Source organism: Plecotus auritus (genome assembly GCF_963455305.1).
Source record: "Plecotus auritus genome assembly, chromosome: 3".
Lineage (NCBI taxonomy): Eukaryota > Metazoa > Chordata > Mammalia > Chiroptera > Vespertilionidae > Plecotus > Plecotus auritus.
Window position 1 is genome coordinate 32594937 of NC_137772.1, and position 25049 is coordinate 32619985.

At 42.1% G+C, this 25049-nt stretch overlaps 1 protein-coding gene across 6 annotated transcripts in view; it reads right to left on the reverse strand.

Annotated features, from left to right (window-relative positions):
- Positions 1-25049, reverse strand: part of ARHGEF7 (Rho guanine nucleotide exchange factor 7) — a 138959-nt gene that overhangs the window by 72554 nt on the left and 41356 nt on the right. For all 6 annotated transcript variants that reach the window (XM_080662672.1, XM_080662671.1, XM_080662670.1 and 3 more), the window contains exons 3-4: positions 7335-7419; positions 4435-4565 (exon numbers count right to left, since the gene is read on the reverse strand). In XM_080662672.1, coding sequence (XP_080518798.1) covers positions 4435-4565; positions 7335-7419 — 216 coding nt within the window. The remainder of the gene's footprint in view (positions 1-4434; positions 4566-7334; positions 7420-25049) is intronic.

A 25049-nucleotide genomic window follows, 5' to 3' on the forward strand; every position in this document is an offset into this window, starting at 1 on the left:
AACCGGTGGCTATGACATGCACTGACCACCAGAGGACGTGTGCGAAACATGGTGGGCGTTGGCTGCAGTGGGATGATGGAGGCGAGCAGGGGCACCAGGCTAAGGAAGCGCGCCGGTTGCTGTCATCAGGGCGAGCCTCTGGTGGTTACTGAAAATTCTTTGCTCCCGCGTGCCGCAGTCCCACCTGGCACTTGCACCTGCTGCCAGCGCCAGCCCCACTCGTACCCACTGCCGGTGCCGGAGCCGCCGCTCGCACCCACTGCCAGTGCCCGGTGCCGGTCCCAATCACTCGGCGCCATCAGCGGGTGTGAGCAGCGGCTGCTGGCCCTGATCGCCCCCGAGGGCTTCTCCACCTCACCCTGCTCCTGAGGGGCAATCAGAGCAGCAGCCACCACTCACACCTGCTGCTGGCACCGGCCCCAATCACTCTGTGCAATCAGCGGGTGCAAGCAGGGCTGGCAGGAGGGGGGCTGCGGGCAGACAGGGGACCGGGGGACGCAGTGGGAGGGGCTGCACGGGGGCACGGAGGATGGACTGAGACCCGCCCCTGTGCCTACTGCAGCCTCGCAGCCCACAGTTCCTTTCAAGGTGCACAAATTCGTGCACTGGGCCCCTAGTCAAATGTAAGATACCAGAAATTAGACAATATTCTGTGGTTTTTACATTCCACCAAATACTGTCAATTATGACATCAACTGTAAGACACATGCTACTTTCAGACATGTTGAATTTTTTTTAATAAAAAGGTCATAGAATTGATTAAATATGGCACGTTAGAGAAGCACAATATTTTCTAAGTTTATGGTAGAGAGGAACTAAAAATATTTTTTTAAGTACATGTGTAATAGATTTTACTGTCTTGCATGCCTTGGAAAAACATTTTGTGAACTCAATAACAAAACACTAGAACTTTTCAAATCTGCCTTCATCACAAGGCAGGAAATCTGTCCTAGAACAAATAGATGATGAGTTCATAGACACTGAAGCAACATTATGCAGACAACCAACACTGAGGTGGTAATTAGGCAAGACATCCTATCTAATAAAAGAGAAACATGCAAATTGACCGTACCTCCACTACGCCCACAAGCCACGCCCACCAGCCAATCAGGAGCGAGTATACAAATTAACCCAACCAAGATGGCGGCAACCACGAAGCAGGAGCCAGCCGGAGGCTTGGGTTGCCCCAGCGATGGAGGAAGCCAAGCTTCCCGCCCTCTGGCCTGCCCTGGCCTCTGCTCAAGGATACAAAGTTTCAATTATAGAAGATAAATTAATCCCAGATACCAGGGCCTCCACTTGGGTCGCCGGGGGGTGTGGCTGGCCTGCAAACCACAACAGGCCCCTCGCCCAGGCCGCCCCAGACACCAAGGGAACCCCCACCCTGATCCGGCACACCCTTCAGGGCAAACCTGCTAGCCCCCACCCGTGCACCAGGCCTCTATCCTATCTAATAAAAGAGTAATGTGAAAATTGACTGTCACTCCAACACACAAGATGGCTGCCCCCATGTGGACACAAGATGGCTGCCACAAGATGGCCAGCAGGGGAGGGCAGTTGGGAGGGACCAGGCCTGCAAGGGAGGGCAGTTGGGAGGGACCAGGCCTACAAGGGAGGGCAGTTGTGGGTGATCAGGCCAGCAGGGGAGGGCAGTTGGGAGGGACCAGGCCTGCAAGGGAGGGAAGTTGGGGCAATCAAGCCTGCAGTGAAGGGCAGTTGGGGGGAACCCAGGCCTGCAAGGGAGGGCAGTTGGGGGGGACCAGGCCTGCAGGGGAGAGCAGTTAGGGGCGATGAGGCTGGCAGGTGAGGGCAGTTAGGGGTGACCAGGCCGGCAGGGGAGGGCAGTTAGGGGCAATCGGGCTGGCTGGGGAGCAGTTAGGCATCAATCAGGCTGGCAGGGGAGTGGTTAGGGGGTGATCAGGCTGATAGGCAGAAGCGGCTAGGGGCAATCAGGAAGGCAGGCAGGCAAGCAGTTGGGAGCCAGCAGTCCTGGATTGTGAGAGGGATGTCCGACTGCCCGTTTAGGCCCGATCCTATCAGGATCGGGCCTAAACGGGCAGTAAGACATTCCTCGAGGGGTCCCAGATTGAAGAGGGTGCAGGCTGGGCTGAGGGACACACCCCCTGGTGCACGAATTTCGTGCACCGGGCCTCTAGTTCTTAAATAGAAATGTAAGCAATTACTGTAGCACCTTGAAAATACTGATCCTTGCTTTGGGGATGGTAGTACCTTACACAATTTCAAAGCTAAGCTTTATTTTAATGAGGTCACATAATGTTCAAGAAACTACAAGTTGCTTTTTGAGCTTAACATTTTTATTATGGAAAATTTCTAACACAAACGTAGAGAATGATAGATATACTTCCATGTTACCATCACCCAGCTTTAAATAAAAATTTTACCAATCTTGTTTCATTAGAAATTATTTTTAATGTAAGAAAATTACTATTAATTACACATAAAAAAATCTAAGGACAAATAATTATTCTGACCCAGCATGGTAAGAGAAATCTTGCCATGTTCATTTCACTAGCAGATAACTGTGTCTACTAATCACAGACACAAAAGCAGGTGAGACGACTGAGATCTTTTTACTTCTGGTGTAACTTAAAAAGTTTCTTTAGCTAATGAAAAATTAATCCTATACTGTGATCTCAGTAACATTCACTACCAACACTACATTCAACTTTATTTTACTTCAAATTATACATTTGCAATCTACTTTTTATTTACTCAAAAACAAAAAATATGAAAATTGCCAATGGTAAATGGGTGAGACAGTAAATATTTCTTCACCTAGAGTTTGCTGATCTCTCTTACATTTTGTTCATGTATTTAAATAAAGCTAATTTAAAATACTTTTCAAGTGGTTTATGTATTTTTTTTCTTAAATTGGCATTATAGTGCTTCCAACACTGCAAAATTCCTCTACCATTCATCTCTTAACTTCATGGGATCACTGTAAGGGTATTTGAGTCCAAGTAAAGCACCTAGAACAAAGTCTGGAACAGAAAAACAACTCAAAGCATGCTGTATTGAACACAAAATCAGAAACAGGATAACAGGACTTCTCTAAGAAGAAAAACAAAGATAAATAGCAATCAGAGTTAGCTTGAGTTTAAAAGTGCAGGAACATGTAAAAACTATGTTCCTCCTTTGGCTTTCAGTTTCTAACATGGCTTCGTGAACTAAACTCAGGTTTCTTTCCCTCTATAAAATACAGCTCTAATTAATTTTTTTTTTTGGATCACCATTAGTTTAACAATATTTATTTCTATGTTGAGTAGATAGAAAGATATGGTCCCCTTAAAATTCTACAAGAATCGGCCTCTCTTCAGACTCTGGTTACAAGATCATTTATGTTTCTAACATAAAAAAATTTACTAAAATGTTGCATGAAAGCAAAGTCACTAATCAAACTAAATGCCAATCATCCATTAGCTCAAAAGAGGGCTCAGCGTTTTTTCACAATGACAACAGGGAGCAGCCTCATTCTACTCAGCTGATGTGATGGCCTCTTTACACATTTTCTCTATTCAGTATTATATTCAATTTTTCCCGTTTCTCAATAACAATTTCACCGTTAATTCTGTGTTCTTTGCTAAGAGCCTGTACCCTGAGGATTTATAAATGGATTTTTCTTCACTTTCCAAGATGACTGTTAGTCTAAGTTTTCCCCCGATCTCACTACCTCTCATTACAAAGGAGTCCCTCCACCTGGCCCACATGGCTCAGTGGTTGAGCATCAGCCTGTGAACCAGGAGGTCAGGGTTAGATTCCCAATCAGGGCACATGCCCAGGTTGTGGGCTTGATCCCCAGTGGGGGGCTTGCTGGAGGCAGCCTATCGATGATGCTCTCTCATCATTGATGTTTCTATCTCTCTCTCCCTCTCCCTTCCTCTCTGAAATCAATAAAAATATATTTTTAGAAAACAAAGGAGTTCCTCCTTCATATGCTGCACCCTGACTCAGTTAAAGCACTCTAAGTCGTGCTTTTATTAGGAGAAAAACCACTCGCAGGTCTTTTTAGCTTGCACCCATTGGTTCTTTATGCAACTAAGTATTTTACAAATATATATTTCTTATTCCTACAGTTCTGTATATTTGTGCATAGCAGATGAGAAAATACTATGCAAGTGACCAGAGAAGTATTTTAAAGCACACATCTCTTTAGATAAACTGATCCTGCATCTGAAGATACAACACCGAAAATAACTGAAGTTTCTCAAAAGCAGTCATTAAGCATTATATCTGGATAATTTGGTGATAAGCAAATGCCAAACCCAAGTAAAGGAACAATGGGGAAAAAAATCAAACCACCCCTCACTCTGCAACTCTTATTAATGGAGGCATGTGCATTGCTCCAGATACACCTACAGACATACTCACTTCCCCACAAATTCCAATTTCAATAACCACCTCTCTCAAACTTACCAAACTTCGATACTGGCCCTGGAATAATTTTGAAGTCCGACTGTGGGAAGGCTGGGATCCCAGGGAGTCAAAAGACTTTATCCGATGAGATGAGGGCCGGGCACACACAGAGTCACTTCCCAGTCCAATGTCTGAAAAGGTCGTGAACGGAGAAAAGAGTGAGCTGAGACGCCTGACACCATGCACCCTCAGTGCACACCAGACTCTAAACTGGGGCAGCCCCCGAGGGACGCACCGCAGACCACAACAAAGCAGGCCATTTATGCAGTACACAAAGCGCAGATTCTATCTGCCACAGACTTGCCCTCATTCCCCAATCACCTTTCCAGAAATTAATTGGAGATAACTATTTATTAGCTCTTCGCTAGCATAATTTTCAGACTTGTTAAATGTTCTGTAACCTATTTTTAATACTTTCACTTCATCTGGGTGGAAAAAACACCCTTACAAATTGAATTATTTTGCAGAGCACCACCCCATACTCATTCCCAATACATCACCACCACATGCCCACTTCTCCAGGATCACCGTCCACAGAAGCAGCAAGAATTATTTAACAACAAAAGGAAAAGACTTACTTAAAACCAACAGAAAATCCACTTGTATTTTCCAGCTAGAGAACCTTCTGAGATTATTTCCTCAAAATGAAGGCAGCCCAAGCTTTATTCACCTCACCAAGTTGGTGAAAGGATCAAAGTAAACAGCTGTTGCCCTAGCCTGTTTGGCTCAGTAGACAGAGCTTCGGCCTGCGGACCGAAGTGTCCCGGATTCGATTCCAGTCAAGGGAACATACTGGGTTGCAGGCTCCTCCCCGGCCCAAGCCCTGACTGGTCAGGGCTCATGCAGGAGGCAACCAATTGATGCGTTTCTCTCACATAGATGTTTCTCTGTCTTTCCATCTCTCTTCCACCCTCCCTAAAAATCAATGGAAAATATCCTTGGGCGAGGATTAACAATAACGAAAGTAAACAGCTATTACTAGTAAAGGACTTAGTTCTCTCTCTTCATGATTAGACACTCCACACAGGCCAACCAATAAGTAAATGTTAGCAACCCACTTCTTTGAAGTAATTTGATTTTTTTAAAAGGAAGCCATGAATAGTTTTCTAAGAAATCACTGTTCTGAGACGCACATGCCTAGCAATTTTCTAAAGCTACATGGGAGCCTTCTGTAAAAATGTCCTTAAACCGATGATCTCCAGGTCTACTTTCCTGGCAGATGTTTGGATTGGCTTACATCAAATATGTCAAACTCGCGGCCCACAACAAGTATTTTCGCGGCCCAGTCAATATAACAGTATGTAAGAAACGTTTTAATAAAAATTTCTTAATTTTTACAATATCCTGTAATACATAATTAATAATGAACTATAACATTCACTAATGATTGATTACTATAATCGTGTTCATTCATTTCCCTTAGGTGCCTTACACTCAGGCACACTAATACTAGCAGCGAATATTTTAGCAGGCGATTGCTACGTCATTATTCTTGGACTGACTTGTTTGGTGTGCGCAGCAGGAAATATTTCGCTTTTGGGGAACAAGAAAAATAAGTTTATTTGCATTATGCTTAATTTGTGCAGTTATTCAGTGTCTGGTAAGTTAATGTTCAAGAAAAAATATTAATTTTTATTAAAATGTTCTATTATTTTATGTTAACGATTACTCATTTATTTCAGCCCTTTGTATTCAGCATGTCTCTATTGAAATAAACCTACGTTCCTATGAAAATTGAAGCTTTTGTTTTTTTGTGGCCCACATAAATTTAAACCTTGTTTATTTGGCCTGTGTTAGCCTTTAAGTTTGCACGCTTGGCTTACATAGTGTCTTAAAAAATTTGAGTTAGTTGTCAACAACGAAAAGTCTGAAGATGTCACAGAAAAATCCAAATTTCCAGTTACTCTTGCAGCACAGGCAGCCCCTAGACAGCCATCCCAGCAAACAAGTGCTGTGAGGGGCACCAGGGACAGTTCCTGAGTGCAGAGGAGCTCCAAGCCAGGATTGTAGCCCAAAGTGTTCTGACTCAGTTCCTCCCGGACACAATGAAGTGAGTACAGTCCATCTGAAGGGCAAGGACAAAAATGGAAAGAAACCATGACAAAATAAACTTTAAGAGGTCTCTGATCAAAAGAGACATATCAAAGTCTAACTTTCTCCCAGAAATCTGAAACTAAAATCTATAAAAAGAAAAATAAAAATGACCTTAAAACAAAAGAACCACTAAGTCCTTCTTTTAGATCCACAAGATAGAACTTCTCAGAGCTCATGGGACAGATACAGCCCACGAGGAATTTGCACAGAATCTCTCCTTGTCCTCACTTTGGTCTGGGAGCCAGAGGGGTATACTGTGCCCCACCTCCACTCACCCTCTCCATGAGATATGACTGGGGTTCAGAACACTGTGAACCGAGTACCCTGAGTACGTACCCTCACAGCCCTTTGGAAACTTTGCCCAGGTAGGTATTTACTTTAGAGGCCAATTCAATGGCTACTCAATTGTCATGATCACACCTCAAAAACAGTCATTAGATCTGCTAATAAATACGAGTTTTAATCAGCCTAATAAAAATCCAGAGGAAGTGCTTCTAACTCCAAGACAGCTTATGAGTGTAGCCACATGAATGAGACATTTCTCCTCTGCTCTATTTTCAGGTAGTAACTACTCTGCCCACAGAAAGGAAGACACCTGATATCCATCTGAGGACCTAAAACGGAAGATTCTGTTCTAAGAAGAAAAAAAAAAAATTCCCAGCAAAAGTGACAACCAAAAATGTAATGTAATAGAAGTTTATTTTTTTGAATTTTATTAATGCTCATTTGTCTTGCTAAAAGAAAAGAAAGGGTTTTTGCCCTTTTGTCTTCACACCCCGTCAAGTTCAATTAAAAAAAGATCTTACCTGCTGTTACTTTATTTAAAGTCACTAAGGAACTGAGGACCTTGTTAAAATTCTGCCCCTGGTACAAATCATTTGCATCAAACGTCTGAAAGGAAAAATTAAACAAAATTAATAGAGTCTTGTGTTGGGTGCAGGATAAACCAATTTTTTGCAAAATGAGAGAACCACATGTAGGATTTCCAGGTGAAATCATAAAAATGCAGCACACACAACTTGAAAAATCAGGACCAGTGAGCTCAGCTTCCAGTCTGGGGGTGGGAGGTCCTTACAAATACCTAAAACCTGGGCCAGAGACCAACTCCCCAAACTCCTTCATATCCTGCAGTGGCAGCCCAGGTTAGGGAGCCAATTCTGCCAGCACTCCAATCCTTCTCTTTTTAGATTAAGGCAGAGGCCACATGGCAGGCATACTATCAATTTCCTCTCCTAGTCACAGTCAATTCCAAAGCTAACAGCAACAAAAAAAGAAGCACAGGCATCAGAATGGATGAGAGTAAAAGGAAGGGAAGATAAAAAGATGCAGATTCCAGAATGAGAACAGGTATGGGGGCAAGGGAGTCCCTGACCCTCAGGGACGAGGGCTGAGGCCCGACCACAGCTGTCTAATCTGAAATTCCTTCAATCTGAGCGGCCTAAAGACAAGGGGAAAATGAGTCAGCCCCAATGCACACACATATTAAAATAAACAGAGCTCATTCCCATACACTATCTGAAAATTACATATAGCTTTTCATCACCAAATAAACTCCACACAAAAATAATTTTCAATAATCAAATAATTCACAACTCTGCCAGAAAAATTATGAAAATATTTCAAAGATGCAAATAACAAAAAATATGGTATTTAGATCCACCAAAATGTAAATTGTGTTAACATATTTCCAAGTTTCTCTCAGTGGGACAAAAACAAACATGACTATATATCCAAGAATGAATATCAGCACAAGAGGGCCCAGACTTCCTCTCCTCGTTGACTGCCACCTCTCCCCTCATTTGGTCAGTTCCTCTATCTCATGGGTCCTGCCAGGACCACCCCCCCCACCCCCTGCCCGCCGCTTTCCTGCCTCCCAGCCCCGACCTCTTTCCTGGCTAACTCTTACTCATCGGACTTCCCCAGCCCCACTTCCTTCACCAAACTCAGTTAGGTCCCCTAACCAGGCCCCGTCAGCACATTCATCACAAAGACAACATTACATTTAATGTGTATAGGCCCCCTCTACTGTAAACCAGATTTTACAACACCCAACATCTAGCAAAATGGCCAGCACACAGTAAAAATTCAAGTTATTTTTGAATTTTTAAAAATGAATAAATGCTGAATGAATAAATGCACCAATCCATCCACCATTTATTTAGCTGCACTAAATGTCACAATGAGTGCCATTCACATAAAGAACAGCTAAGAAGAGCCATTCCAAATCTGAGTAATTATTGCTCTTTCTCAAAAATCATCTTCGGTTAATGATCTTCTGCCTTTAATTTCAGAAACATGAGGTATGTTTTGAACATAAACAACAAAATAAAAAAATTCAGAAGTTGAAAAACTTCAAGAAAGGAAGACATCAAATCACTGAGTCAAGAGAGGAGCTGAAAACGCAGCTCACTTTTCCTAAAAGCTGAAAGAGGAAACTAAATGGAACCACAGGACTTGATATGAATACATCTAGGCATTCTGTATACAATGACTGATGCCCTATCTCACATAGTTGAAATAGAAAATGAAGCTAATTTCATGATGCCAGATCCTTCCTATAAAACAAGGAAGCCCTTAGAACAGTCTTAAGAAGTATCTTATAATATACAATTTAATTCATTTATCCTGATACTTATTTTTAAAGGAATTCCAAGTCAAATCAGAGCATTATCTAGGCTGACATATCCACCTACATTTTTTAAAATGGGCTAATTATATTATTTTTTAAAGAATTAAAAGTATTAACCTCAGTAGGCCTCAGTTTCCTTACATGTAGAACATGTTACTTATAAAATGCTGAAGTAGGTGATCTGCAGCAGTCTTTCAGCTCTAAAGTTATAATCCTAAAGCCGGGAAAATTAAAACTGTGGTATTCTACAAAAAGAACTCTACATAAATTGCCTACTAACCTTCATTGTGGTGAAGCAGCAAGTCATAAAACCCAGAAAAACAGGATGTTGAATACTGAAGTTTCCTGTTATTCCAGAACTATATATCTTTCTTACTTGGATAACAGGAAGCGTCTGGTTGGCTAAACTGCCCACCAATGGGGTTCAATGTGACGTCAGAAATTAAGTGAATTCACATATATCTCACATTTCTTAACAAGAAACTACACAATGAAATGAGACAAATGCTTGCCACTAAGAGGAAAATAATGCATATTCTGAGTCAATAAAATGTTTTGACTAAAAAGTGCTTCTCCAGAGAAAGATAACAGACTATTTCCTGAAATAGGAATCTATTGAACAAAAAGCAAAGCCAGAAAAATCTTAGGGCACTGAGAAAGTGTACTATGAGAACAAAAGGAAAGTCTCATTAGAACTTTTATAGAAATATCTCTGCAAAAATAAGTCAGCCTATATCTGAGAATGACCAGGACATTTAGCACACTAAATTATCTCCTGGGTCATTCGGTGCTTAAAGAGATAAAAACCCTGGGAGGCTGGCGCATCTCCTGATCTAACCACTGATGCTCTAAGCGCAGCACACTCTCACCTCTGGCTGGAATATGGAGCAAGCCGGAAGGAAGGAAACAAACACAGTGGTTCATTTTCTTCAGGTGGTATTGGGAGTGATTATCAGGAGGGGCTCTCCTGAAACTTTTCTAAACCAAGACTACTTTACAAAATCAAGCCACATCTCAGACCAATTTAATTAGAGTCTCCAGGGAAGAGACCCAGGTTAATGCTCTCCAGGTGGTTTTGAGCAACCAAGGGTGAGAAGCACCTCCCTGGAGAGATGAGGAAAGTGTCCTGAATCCACTCTCTAGGCAGGCCCACGCCTCACCCCTGTCCCTTATAAGCACAGTAAGGAGGGAACAAACAATACCCCACAGATCTTAGAATCTACCCAGTTGGAAAAGTATATTAACCAAAAACTCACCCTCACTTTCACATTTAAGTGAATTACTGGTAAGTGTGCAGTAGAATGATCCAATATTCTCAACAACAAAAATAATCCGATCAATATTCCAACCAAAAAACTCATACTATTAAATACATTAGAGTTTGTTTTTAATATTTTACTTTTAATAGATGCAGATTCCAGAATGAGAACAGGTATGGGGGCAAGGGAGTCCTTAACCCTCCAGGAGAGGGCTGAGGCCCGACCAGAGCTGAAATCTGAAATTCCTTCAATCTGAGTGGTCTAGAGACAATATACATAATGAAATACAATAAATACAAACCATATAGAAATCAGGATAGAAGAGGCCCAGAATATTAAAATACTTTTAAGAATAAAAATACATTTTAAGAATTCTCTCTAGTCTCTCATGGGGAAAGAGAGACAGGGCTGAACTAATAGGGCAAGGCATGTAGTGAGAAGGAGGCAATACTGTTCTGTGAGGACAGATAACCTTTCTGAACTTGAAGGCTGCCCCCTGCTGGTTATTGCCTTACACAACTTACTGAAGCCCTCTGGGTCTCGGGTTGCTCATCCTTAAAATGGGAAGGAGGAACAAAGAAGATACTGAGATTACAATAATGATGATAGGTAGCAGCGATGTGTAAATGCTTTGCATGTTCAAAAAGGATAATGATTAAAAAAACAGTGTGAATCTTGCACACCAAGCCTCAAGGTCTCTTGTAAAAACCCATCAAAAATTACGTCCTACCAAGGAAAACTCTTATTTTCTAAAATACAAACAACTACCAAGAAAAAAAAAAAGTTTCCTCGATTGCTGTAGGTGCTCACGAACATCTTAAAGACCATCCAGAAAACGGACCACAAGTCTCCACACCACATGCTGCACACGCCACACACACACTGCAGCATACAAACCACACACTGCACACTGCACACACCAAACATGAACACTGCTTTTGTAGCACACACACCCCACAGAATGTACACACTGCAAATGCACACTGCTTCTGCAGTATACACCAAAGCATGTGCTGCGCACACTATACACATGCACACATTGCTTCTGCAGTCTACACCACAGCATGTGCTGCGCACACTATACACATGCACACATTGCTTCTGCAGTCTACACCACAGCATGTGCTGCGCACACTATACACATGCACACATTGCTTCTGCAGTCTACACCACAGCATGTGCTGCGCACACTATACACATGCACACAATGCTTCTGCAGCACATCCTACACACTGCACAGGCAACACATGCACACTGCTTTTGCAACACACAAAACACTGCACACATTGCTTCTATAGTACATATACTACACCATATAGCACAGCACACGCACTCACTGGTGCCAACTTCCACTAATGTACATCAATATCAGCAAGAGTCCAGCTCATACTCCAACAGGAGACTGCCTTACTCCATATCAACCTGCTAAGGTTCCCATCCAGAATTCCTACCCAAGCTGCTGCTTCTGACACATACTCCCCACCTCCACACTCACCTTTCAGCATCAACAAGGTTGGACTCTTTCGCTGCCCCAAGGCTCATGAGGGGAAATACAAACACCAACATGAAAGAGGAAGGACACCCCTACCAGCATGTACTCCAGGTCTGCTCAACACTGTGGATATTATGATGCCTGCTGCCCATCACCAAAGCAGCTGCCCCCATTTGGGAATGCTTCTGTAGAACTATCAGTCCCCTCACTGTCTGCTGGACACTGAATTATCCAATCCCTTCTCCCACTATTAACTCTCAGAGTGGGAATCATGGCCGACCTTACCAGAGCCCATTTTTATAAGGGCCCATTTTAAAATACAATGTGAACAATGCACTATCACAAAGTCCAAGCAGCACTATCAGTGGGGGTGTCAGGAGAAGGTTGTACCTTTTTCTACCAAAAAAAAAAAAAAAAAAAAGGCAGGAAATGAACTATTTTAAAGGGAAAAGTTCTAAAATCCAAGTTGATGAAAGTATAATCTACAAGAACAATTATAGGCAGATATTTTAAAAGAAACATGCAAGTATAGACATGGCAGAATCATCCCAAAATTAACAACTTCCTTTATCAGGGAAAAGTACCAAATACCAAAAGTTTCTAGCCAAGAACTTACTCTCCTTGTGTCAATCAAAGCAGAGCATTGCTATACTCTTCCTTAAAGTATCAGCATAAATGCTATTTTTTTTCTTCAGAGGCTTGTCTCAATTCCCGATTCAGTCAGGGAGTCACACTAACAGTCTCGGCCTACAAAATTCATTTAGTGGCCAAAAAATGTCTTCAGGACAGGAAAATACAAAATAACTCTTTTTCATGCAGTTTCTCTCACAACCACATACATCCTATTCCTCTACTGGAGGAAAACTCAGAATCATATAACCCAGATAGAGGGTTACAATTACCTACATAAATTTAAAAAAAGAGCACACCACTAACCCTGATACCAAGCCTAATAACGAAAACTCCAGGCTGGTTTTTCCAACACAGGCTAGTCCTGGCTATTGTCTTGCACAAGGTACAATTGAAGACAAACTTGTAAGAAAATTAAAAGGACCAACTGATGCAAGAGGGCTCTGAACACAGGAGCAGTACAGAAAAGACAAGCTGAGACTAGAAGGAAAATAAGCCAACTGGACATGGTAGTCGCTGCAGGGCACACTGGACTCACCAGCCACAATGCATCACTTTGAGAGAATGAGAGCTCTATCAGAAAATAGTCCAAGATAACAAGCATAAACCAGGGCCACTGCAGACAAACGAGACTCTATGGCCTCCAGAAGTCCATGATTTCCCAATCCAAACCCAGAAGGATGTCAAGTAATAACAGGCCTTCCAAAGGCCAACCCACCTCTGAGCACTACCCCTGTGGACAGGTCAGTGCACTTCCCAGGCACCATTTTCCTTACCTGGGAAGGGAGAGACACTCAACTGGCTGACCTTTCTAAGACACCTCTGACACAGTGTCCTTTTTAAAGAATGATCACCAACTTCAAGCAAGAGAGAACCAGGCTCAAGAAACCTGGCAGAAGGGAAAATGTAAGGGTGGGAAATTCAGGAGCTGGCCTTCTGCTTTTGTAACGGCTGAAGCAGGAAGAAAAAAAAATGGGGAAAATGAGTCACAACTCCACAATAGGTAAGGCATTCATTCCTCTGTCCTGGAGGTGCATCCCCTATGACTAGGTTCCAGACAAGAGGCTCCAGGTTCCAGGTGACTGGGAGGGACAACAGAAACTACTGGTAGGCCTGGCGAGACGATTAAGCCACCCGGCACATGTTAGTCAGCACTCTCCCAGGCAGGACACTTCTGAAGGCCTGGAAGGACCCCCTTCCCACCTAGCAGCAGGACACATGCTCACCCAAGCTGACACCTGCCTCAGCAGAGATTGGGGGATGCTGAAGGGCCCAGCTTAATGCACTGTGCTGGATGCTACTATAGGAAGGTTCAGCCCTGGCCTCGAGGAGGAAAGAAAGCACCTGCCATCAAGCTTCAGAAAGGGCTTGCAAAAGAAGTTGACAACTGTGTCTGGTCTTAGCAGATGTGCAGACACTCAGCTATAGACAAAAGGCAGAGAGAGAAGTTGTACCATCTGCATTAGAAGGACACCATCTGGCCTGAGAGGCTCTCAACCCTGCCCAGTGCTCCTCCCCAATCTGTCCAGCAGAGGCCCAGAGCAACCAGCTCCTGAGAGCACCTACCACCCTGACCACTCATCACCCATAAAACACTGTCAGTGACACACCAATGAAAGAGCTAAAACTGACCATCGAAGACCTAGAAATCTGGTCCAGCCTTAACTTTTGCTAGTCCTCTAAAAATATTTTGACACATTCCTTATTTATATAGTCACAATTAATATTGTTTGGTTCCTAAAGTAACACCTGAAATAAGGAGAGCTCACCTATACATAAGATGGGGCTGTGTCACACACATCAACCAATTGGCAGGGTGACCTCCTATATGCACTTGTGAGAACTCCCACATGCATAAACCTCTAGCTAGGTAGAAGATTTAGCAGACAGCGATACCATGGTTTTCAGGAAAGCCTTGTAACCAACAGAATATTGTGGAAAAATAGAGGTTTTAAAGGCACAGGTATTAAGAGCCGATGCTGATCCCATCTAGAAGTTTTATATTCATCACTCTATTTTCAGTTTCCTTTGTCTCTAACTCAAGGCACTGCAGCTCACTGTCACTGCTTTCTTCCATTTACACACCTCCCTGCAAGAGAGCTGTGCATCCCCACCAATAGCCATGCCTTCCCATAACATGACATGCACCAGCTCTGAGCAAGATGATGCATGTAACCCCATGCAAAAGTTTTAGAAGCCTTTGAGTGTTTCTGACAACCTCTCTGTTCTTTTCTTTTAAATGACCAGCACACCATATTGTTTGTAAAAAACGGAGTCATCCGTGCAGTCCAGGGAAGCGAGCCACAGTCCTGCCTTTAGGAGGGAAAAGATTCAAAAAATGTGAGGACAGTGCTTGAAAACCACCAGCGTGCCCACCCACTATGGGAGAACTACCTTCATGTGCCACACTTTCCTCTTTAAATTGAGTTACCACGCCTTCTAATTGGATAAATCAGATATCAAATTCATTCTGCCAAGTGCTGACACACCCAACAAAGAAGTGGAACAGGGTTTTCCAAGATAACCAGAAGATGCCTGAATCTAAATAAGACCTGAAAAGTTCCTCATTATCATTGAGTTTACCTCACCTTGGCTTCCAAATTCACTGAGGGTATTAGACCTCAGGAGTATCTTCCACATATTAAAATAGAAAAGCAAACTTTACATCAGTAAATAGATTGTGTTATGCATCATATAATGAAGACATTGTTAGCCAGGAATCTTTCAACTGCAAGCAAGTGAAACACAACTCAAATGGCTTAAACAAACAAACAAAATATTATCAGTTCACATAACTAACAAGAATGGCCAAGAGTCACAGCATAGACATAGAAAGCCTAAGGCCATCTCTTTCCTCTGCTTTCCTGTGTGGGCTGCAGCTTTAGGAATGTTTTTCCTTGTAAGGTACCACCACTGCCAGCAGCCCCAGACAGCCAACAAGTCCACCACCTCAGCAGCACCTGGCTGTACCTGCCCACTCCAACTGCACAGCCGCTGTGGCAGAGCATCAGGGAGACTGTGCAAGTCAATAATGTGCACAGCCTTCTGGCAAATCTGCACACGTGTGACTTACAGTGCAGAGAGTTTCTGATCACAGAAACACAGACATCACCAATCAAAACAGACGCTGACCCACCTAGCCATACTGATATCAAAGCAAAAATAGATGACTCCCACCTAAATGATGTCACTGGCTGATAACACCCATAGATATAAATACCAAGGAATGTGGAGAGAAAATGTCTTCTTTCCAACATCTCTGTACTAATGGAAAGACCCCTACAACGTAAGGCTAAGTCAGCATTTCTCAATCATGCAGCTTGAATGTTCCAAATGCAACAAATCAGGTCAACTCTTCCAATGAGTTTATGAGGAAGCTATTTTTGACATAAGAAATTGCTACTTTTGGCACAGTTCTAGAGTGTGGTTCCTGAAGTATAAAAATATAATTTTGTCCTATCACATTGTCAAATGGAATTTGTGAATTTAGAACATGATGAGTAAAAACTAATCTTAAATAAGTTGTGCTATTTAAGTTTAATGCAAATGGTCCCTACTGTTGGGATATGTGAAAAACAGAGCCAGGGTGAATTTTCGCCTTCGTGGCTTCTGTAGATTTTGTACTTAGTTCCGCCTACTCCCACACTCAGGGATAAAATTAAAGTTTGATGATGAATTCTACTTGCACCCAACATATCCCCAAACAATTTTTCAGTTTAAAATGAGAACTAAATCATATTGTTTTGTGGATTCTACTGTATCAATACCCAAACCAGGAGGACAGGGACAGAAACACCAATCAAGTATTTTAGGTAGATTGGTCAAGAAGGGCTGGGGAAGGGGAAGGACAAAGTCCTAAGAAGAGAGGCAAGGCAGCTGAGCAATGAAAGCGTTGAAAAGTCTTAGTCACAAACAGAAATCACCACGGAGCTGAAGCATAGATGGCAGAAAAGAGGACGGGTGCAGCAACCACGGAGAACAAGGCCCCTGGATGCTGTGCTGGAGAGGAGAGGCAGACTGGCTAAGGGCTTTGGGTCCTGAGAAACAACACGGCAGGAGTTCTCGGGATTTTTTTACTTCAAATGCCCCAGACCAAGTGCTAGAGAAAACTGCAGTCAAGACACAAGAGTGCAGACAAAAACAGCCTGGAGAAAAGCCTGCCCTCTCTGGCCAGAGCATCAGGAAAAAACCCAACAGAAGAGAAGTTGCTAGACAGTAACACCAGGGGAAACATGCCCCTCCCTCCATGCTGCCCACCATGCCCTATGGAGTTCCTCATCTTCATTATGAAGTAAAGTTGAAGGTGATAAATTAAGAAAGACAGGTTTCTGGTATAGTATTTAAATTTATCAAAGTAATTACTGAAAAATTAAGAATCACCAAACAGTGCACTTAAAAAATTGGGCTATACAGGGGTTTGTGAGGAAGGTGGGAGGCAGGGCAGGTATACTAAATCCTCCCTTTCATGGGGATCTAAATGAAGGAAGTCACAGTGGCACACAGAGGAAGTGGATTACAATGGGATTTTACAGGTAAAAATCTAAAGGGCTTTGTAATGATTAGCTATTACAATGATAACATGAGAAAGTACAAGTACTTTACAAACTATTCAACGCTATGCAAATATAACTTTCATCATGCGACATGAAAAGTTCAAAGGAAGTTTGAGTGATCAGAAAAACAGAACAGTAAGTAGATGGTGCTTGACATTAAGACTTGAGTGTAGATGCTGTCAAAACATCCAGATGCTCAGACACTTTCAGAGAAAGAAAAACATAAGCTTAAGACCAAATATTTTCATTCATTCAGAACATTTTTGTTTTTTAAAAAATTAGGACCCAATACTTCTAAATACCATAAAATGCTCTCTCTTTGCCTGAAGGTCTCTATGTAATTTTTAGTTTCATATATATATATATATATATATATATATATATATATATATATATATGGTACTTATTTCAAAATAAATACCACTTAATAAAGCTTGCTAGCATGAGCACAATGACACAATGAGACTGCTAGCATCCCCAGACCTCTTTACCATTTGTTGGTCTTAGTTCTACTTTGAAGGGCTATAGCTGAGTCCCTAGTGCTGGGCCCAATCTTTATTAACTTAAAAAAACATAAAAGCTTTCTAAAATGTCTGACATCTGTCTAGGCTGAGCATTCCCCTTCCATGCCTATTATAATCTCCAAGGACACTAAAATTCCCCCCAAAGTATGAAGTTATCACATACACCAAGCAGTTAGGTCCCAGAATGCCACAATTCAGATTTCCCTTTACCAGTAATTCCAATTTAGGGCAGGTCATCAAATTCAGGACGTTTTGTTGGTTCAACTAAACAAATCAACTTGAGAAGTTTGAAGGCCAACCAGAAACCAGTAGCAGGCTTTGTCCCCCACCCAGATGTTTTGTCTACCCATTACTGCAAGCTGGCCATCCGAAAGGTCTCTTTCTTTCTAAATCCCAACCCCGTGTCACTCACTGTCCCTCTTATAGGCCTTACTGGAGTTGCCTGTTTCCCAGTTACGTGTATTCATTTTATTTGCTACATAGACTCACCAATACTTCCAGCAGAGACATCTTGTTCATCTGTGTGTTCCCTTAAAGCAAGACACAGGTGCAAGGACTGGCCTCAAATTGTATGCAGACTAGCACCACCAGAAGAAACACTTCCCTGTTCTTCACTAGCAATGAAATATAAGCTTGATCTTCGTTATCACATTTTTCAAGACACATTCTATCCAATAAATGCTCTGGTCAAAAAAAATCTCATCCTAGCCGAAACCGGTTTGGCTCAGTGGATAGAGCATCAGCCTGCGGACTGAAGGGTCCCGGGTTCGATTCCGGTCAAGGGCATGTACCTTGGTTGCGGGCACATCCCCAGTGGGAGGTGTGCAGGAGGCAGCTGATCGATGTTTCTCTCTCATCGATGTTTCTAGCTCTCTATCCCTCTCCCTTCCTCTCTCTGTAAAATATCAATAAAATATATTTAAAAAAAAAAAAAAATCTCATCCTATGTGAACAATGTAGCAATCTTCCTAAAAATAATCCCAGCCTCACATGAAATTACCTTCTCCTCTTCCATGGGCCAGTTCTAAACGAAGATTTCAACAAGTTGCTGAAAACCAGGAAGAAGGTAAGTTTCTAGGTTTTGTCTTGGCAAAGCGATCTCAAAATTGAAGTTGGGACATAAAACTTCCTATACAAACTTCCAATCCCCTAAACTGCCTTGTCTTGATTCTTCAAGCATCTCCATTTGATTGATGTTCTTCAAACTCCTGACCATGATCCAAATAAAAAATGCCTTTTACATTATAATCAGTACACGCACACAAAATCCAAAGTTGTTGTGCAATCTGAATTTTTAATAAATTCAACACTAAGAGATAAACTATTAGCAAATGCAATAAGGGTAGAATTTATTCAAGCTTTTAATGAAGTTGCTAATGATCCATTAGCTCTGATTTCTTTATTCTCCAGGTTACTATACTGAATGGCTTTAACTAGTTATCCATCACACCCAAAATGTTAGAAGATATGTAGAAAACTAACAGTTTACAATTAAATCATCCTAAATCTTAAGTAAAGACCATCTCAGTTGCATGTTGCAGATTAATTAACACATTAAGAATTCAAAATCATGAACTTATGGGCACTATACTTGCTTAGTTTTCTGAAAAGATCAAATGTCCAAGGGTCCATAATCTTCCCTCAGTCCTCTTCCCCTTTACAGAGCTTTCACCAACTGAAATGCCACCATCTCATTTCAGCTGATCTTCAATTCTAAATTTGGAAGTTCTGAAATCTCCATAAACCTGATTCAAATACCAACTCTGCCACTTAGTAAATGTCATGTATCAGGCATATTTACCTCTCTAGATCTGTTTCTCCTCAGTGTACCAAGGCTAACTGAATCTACTTTACAGCCTTGCCCTGTGGCTGCTCTAGTACTTAGGAGCCACTCAGCAAGCAGTCAAGCTATTACTATCCAGCTACTGGTATAAAGTTTTTAAAGTTATTGCATTTTTATCAGTTCTTCTCATTAGTGCAATGTAAATGTTCTGTTGGTTCCTTTCTCTTCAATTAATTTTTTTAACTATTCACATCTGAAGTCCACCTGGATAAAACTGAGCTCATGTCTTCAGTATGAGTTATAGACTGATTTGATTGCTTGATAATGGAAAGCTTATACAAAGGCAATACATACAGAGCTCGAAAGTAGATGACTAAATTTACAAAATGTAATCTTCAGATTCTTGAAAGCAGAAGTAACATCTTCTCTTCCACATGCCAAAACGCACATAACTTTCTAGCTTAGATGCCCAACACCACCTTCAAATGTCTTTTCCTGAACAAAGCCTGAGGTCCCAAAGGCAGCCTCATACCGTCTGGCTAACACATGAGTAACTAAATTCAGGAAGGATGATCAAGGGATGCTAGGAGCATCAGGTGAGAAGTTTTTTAGGGGGACCACCCACAAATTACATACTAAGTACAAGGGGGAAAGGGCATCTTTACAACTGAGAGATCTGGTGAATGTCACCTTAGATAAGTGATAGAACTTAGCATTGGCAGTATGGAGTGCATTGACAGTAAGCTCGTTCTGATATGATCCATGGGAATTCAGAACATCACCTGTATAGAATTCTTGCCTAAAATGTTTAACCTAGCCCAGCCAGTGTGGCTCAGTTGGTTGAGCATCACCCCATGCACCAGAAGGTCGCCGGTTCAATTCCCGGTCAAGGCACATGCCTGGATTGCAGGCTCAATTAGTAGTAGGGGGTGTGCAGGAGTCAGGCAATCAATGTTTCTCTCTCGTCGATGTTTCTCTCTCTCTCTCCCTTCCTCTCTCTCTGAAATCAATAAAAACATATACATACATACATAACATGTACATACATATGTACATAATAAAATATAAAAAAATAAAATGTTTAACCTAAATGAGATCCTGAACAGACTGTGGGACACTCTACATAACAACTCTGTATTCTTCAAACCCATCAGTCATAAATGATAAAGGTGGAGGAACTCTTCTGGAAATAAAAGAAACTAACAAGATATGACAAACCAAATGCAATGCATGACCCCTTGTTTGGAGCCTAAAAAAAAACAACAGTCACTTGGAGACCATTGGGCAAGTGTGAATATGGACTATATCTGACATAGTATCACTAAAACAATGGAAACAGTCTTGGATGTATCAACAGTACCTTGGTTATGGAGGAGAATGCTCTCATTTTAAAAACATACATGCTGAGTATTCAAAGGCAAGCATCAGGTCTACCATGTGGTTTAAATGATTAACAAAATACAAGTATGTCAGAGAACAAAAGGGCAAAAGTGTCTATAACGGCAATCTAAGTGAAGGCACAGGGTGTTTACATTAGTCTTCCAACCTTTCTGTTAATTATAAATTTTTCAAAATAAGAAAAGGGGGCATATTATGAGGTTCTCTCTAGCAGCCCCTCACCACCCTTAGCCCCTCTTTTAAGTAGAAAATAAAAGCATTTCACTCATCATCCATAGGCCTTTCCTGAAACAAAGATTTAAATGAACAATTCTGATAGGCCCAATATCACTTCAAGATCTCCATTGTTGCCACCCAGATTTCCCTCAAATTCCCACCACAGATGGCTGGCCTAGTTTTGCAATGAGAAGGCTGGAGAAAAGTATACTTTCCTCTCTGCCTTGCTAAACTGGGTTCTTGGCTCTTCAAACATGGGAAAATCATGTGGTTCCCTCTCCCAGCCAGATCTCTCCTTACCTCACCACACCCTAATTTTAAAGACCCAGCTGGATCAGCTTAAACACCAAAATAATTAAATCAGAAACTCTCCAAAGGGACCCTGGAATCAGTATATTAGAAGCTCCACACTGCAACCCAAGAGGTTGCAGTTTTATTTTTTAAAACAGTCTAACTGCAGACCTCTCATCTAAATATGATCTGAAAGGCCTTGGATTGTGTTTTGTAGTTATTCACAGGAACCTGTCCTTACTGGTTCCTAGGACTTAAAGGAATTCTTCAGGGATACAAACTGCTTCAGGACAAATACCTGTCAGGAAAAAGAGGGGTGAGAATTTCTCCTTCCTACAAGACCAATTGGGATTTTCTTGATTTGTTTTTAAATGAAAATAAAAAAGTGATGATTGAAAAATATTCGAAGAAGCCTGTTTTTTGTGTGTTTTATTTTAAGTGAGAAGAAATAAGAAGTGAATGAGGTCAAAAGGCAAAACACCAAGTAACTAGAATTTTCTATGGACAGAGAAATATGCAGTCATGACCACACACATGCATGAGTTCCAAATTCATACTGTTGTCACTCATCAGTCATGACTCACATTATTTCATTATTCACAAGGCCTTATTGGAAAATAAGAGCATGGACCCTTGATAAAGAATTTTCCCCACCAATTGACCAACACTGGACATCCTTGTCCAATTGCAAAATGAAAAATACACGTGTGATCTAGTAATATTCAAAATAATGTGTGTGTTTGTCAAACACACAATTCTTTCCCCCATTCTAAGGCCAGTGAGAGACTTTCCCATCAACACCCAGACTCCCCTGCATGGTCAGCTGAGTCAGCCCAGACAAGCCAGCACAGAGCAGCAGCATGTCCAAAGTGACAGCTGCAAGCACACCACTAGCTGTAGTCTGGCACAGGGCAGGCCCTCCCACTTCCTCAGTAAGCATGGCCCTCCTTAACTCCATACATATGCAGAATGCATCATATCCAACACCTGACATATTTCACCTAGATCAGATGCCTCTATCTGAGCTATGACCAGTTTCTAACAGAAAGATTCTGGGCCCCTTCCAGTGTAGAGACAAAAGATTGGTAAGAGTCACACATGGATTTCTTCAATACACACATGCTGCCCCTTCCTCCTCAAGTCTCCTAAGTCTCCCACAGTGGGGACTACAGAAATTTCCTGTCCCTGTATAAGGAGTCTAAGGAAGCTCTGGACATTTTGTGGCACATCACCCCCAGTGGAGGCCTGAGGGAAAGAGGCTGCACAGAGAGCTTCTATTCCACTGTGCTCTCTATGGGACATCCTCAATTTCTCTTGTACCAGTTTTCTAACCAGGCTCAAGGTCTTTCCTGATTCTAAAACTCTAGGATGCTAAGAACTACCAGGCCCCCACGCTGCCTCCCACTGTGCTCTGCCAAAGGTAAGCCATCGCCAAGAAGGGCCAGGGCCCATAACAACTCCTCAACTACAGTCAGGCTACCAGCACAACTAGCCTCCCTTTGTTTATTAGATCAGCAGACACCTACTTCATATAATGAGAAAAAAGGGTGACTTTTTCAGTTATATTTTAGCTAGATGTAGTTCATAAAGCAAGGCCATGAAAGAATAAAACAAAAATTTGAGAGATGAGAAAGAAGAGGAAAAAATGTGAATGGGGTGGGAGGTGGGGAGAAGAAGCTAAATTGTGAGAGAACAGATGGGACTCTACAGACATGCTGAGCCCCTTTACCAATGGTCTAGATGGGACACCCCATATGGTTTTTACCAATTCAACAAATATTTAGTGCCTGTTAATTGACAGACACTAAAATTCAAATATTAAACAAAGATGCACAATCTGCCCTCAAGAAGCAAACCAGGGAGACATAAGTACAAGTAATGGCGCTGTGAAGGTGCCACAGGCAGAGGCAAACAGCAAAAACAGTCTGAAAGACCTTGGAAGTGACAGCAGAGTTGAGGTTGGCCAGCTTCAAAGCAGAAAACCATGCAGATGGCCACCTCAAGGGGGTCCTGGCACAGAGACAGAATGGGCATCAGCAACAGCCTCCGCGGGAGATGCAGGCACAGCCCGATTCCCTGTTTGAACCTGGCCACACCACTCAGTAGCTGAGTAACCATGGCTCTGTTCCTAAACATCTCTAGCTCAGTTTCTTTTCTAATGTGAAAGTCATTACAAGATAATACAGGTGAAGCCACCAGAACAGCACCTGGCACAGAACCCATGCCACTATTTGTAAAATGAAACAATTAACAAATACCATTCGGACATCTCAAATAGTCTGACATGCCTGGAATAGAAAGTCCAAGAGCATGTGGGAGGGCCAGAAGAAGTGGAAAGGGTTCAAGTCATGAGAAGTCCCACCCACTATGGTCAGACTCCTGGGCCCGACCCTCTGAATGATGGGGATCAGGGACAGACAGGCTGGCAGGACACTGGGCTGGAGGCCACATGGGCTATCCCACAGGTGGCAACGCTACATGAGAAGACACACAGCAGGCTCAATTAGTGGAATAAATACCAAAGTAAAGACCAAGAGAAAGAGCCATGTGTTAAAGTTTCCTTCTGGGGTAGAAGAGAAATAGGAACTGTGTGATTCTAAGGCTTGGAATATGCTATGTACACTTCTTAGTTGAATAAAAGGAAGTTTTCAAATGCAATCTGATGACATGCCCTTGGTGTCCTCTAAGTCCTATGCCTCTAGCCCAGAGGTTGTATTCTCATGGTGGCCAAACAGCCTCACTATTTTATTGCATGTGTTAGGTAATACCAGTACTTGCTGAATAACTATTGAGATTCGAGTTATACAACACTTTTTTTAAAATATATTTTATTGATTTTTTACAGAGAGGAAGGGAGAGGGATAGAGAGCTAGAAACATCGATGAGAGAGAAACATTGATTAGCTGCCTCCTGCACACCCCCTACAGAGGATGTGCCCGCAACCAAGGTACATGCCCTTGACCGGAATCGAACCTGGGGCCCTTCAGTCTGCAGGCCGACGCTCTATCCACTGAGCCAAACCGGTTAGGGCTAGTTATACAACTCTTAAGTGAGCCTGACCAGCTGCATTGAAAAAAAAGGAGATATATGTACTAATATATGTAATATTTTAAACAATAAAAAAAAAAATGAAAAAAAAAAGAAAAAAGACTTGCATGGTTACCCAAGGAGGCCCAGCAGGCAGACCTGAAGTATCTGAGTCCCACATCAAGGGCTTTTTATAGGAAAATTAGAATGATGGGCGAGGCCCTGTTATTAAACCGGTAGCTAGTGAAGGAGGTAGAAGTTTCACTGAATACTACAATCCTGGCTTTGCAGAAACGTTAGCTACTGGCCTGATGCTCACCTCTAGCTAAGTCCCCTTCGTGAACGCACTGGAAGAGTTAGACACCAGAGTCTCTCTCTTCCCTTTCACCCTGAGGTTCTCCCACTGGGAAATGCACACTGGTCCCACTTCCCACCTTCTTATCATCCCAACACCAGAAGATGGCTTTCTCAAAAGGATCCTTTTTACACAGGTGGGGAACCTTTTTTCTGCCAAGGGCCATTTGGATATTTATAACATCACTAGTGACCCGGTGCACGAAATTCATGCACATTAAAAAGGGATTAATTAGAGTAAATAATTTAATATTGCTATTTTCCCTTTCTCTATAATAGAAGTGTCAGAGATGAAAGAAAATTAGTAAAATGTATATGAAAACCTTCCTCCTGTCAGAGTCTGGGGCTCACCACGGGACCCAGAG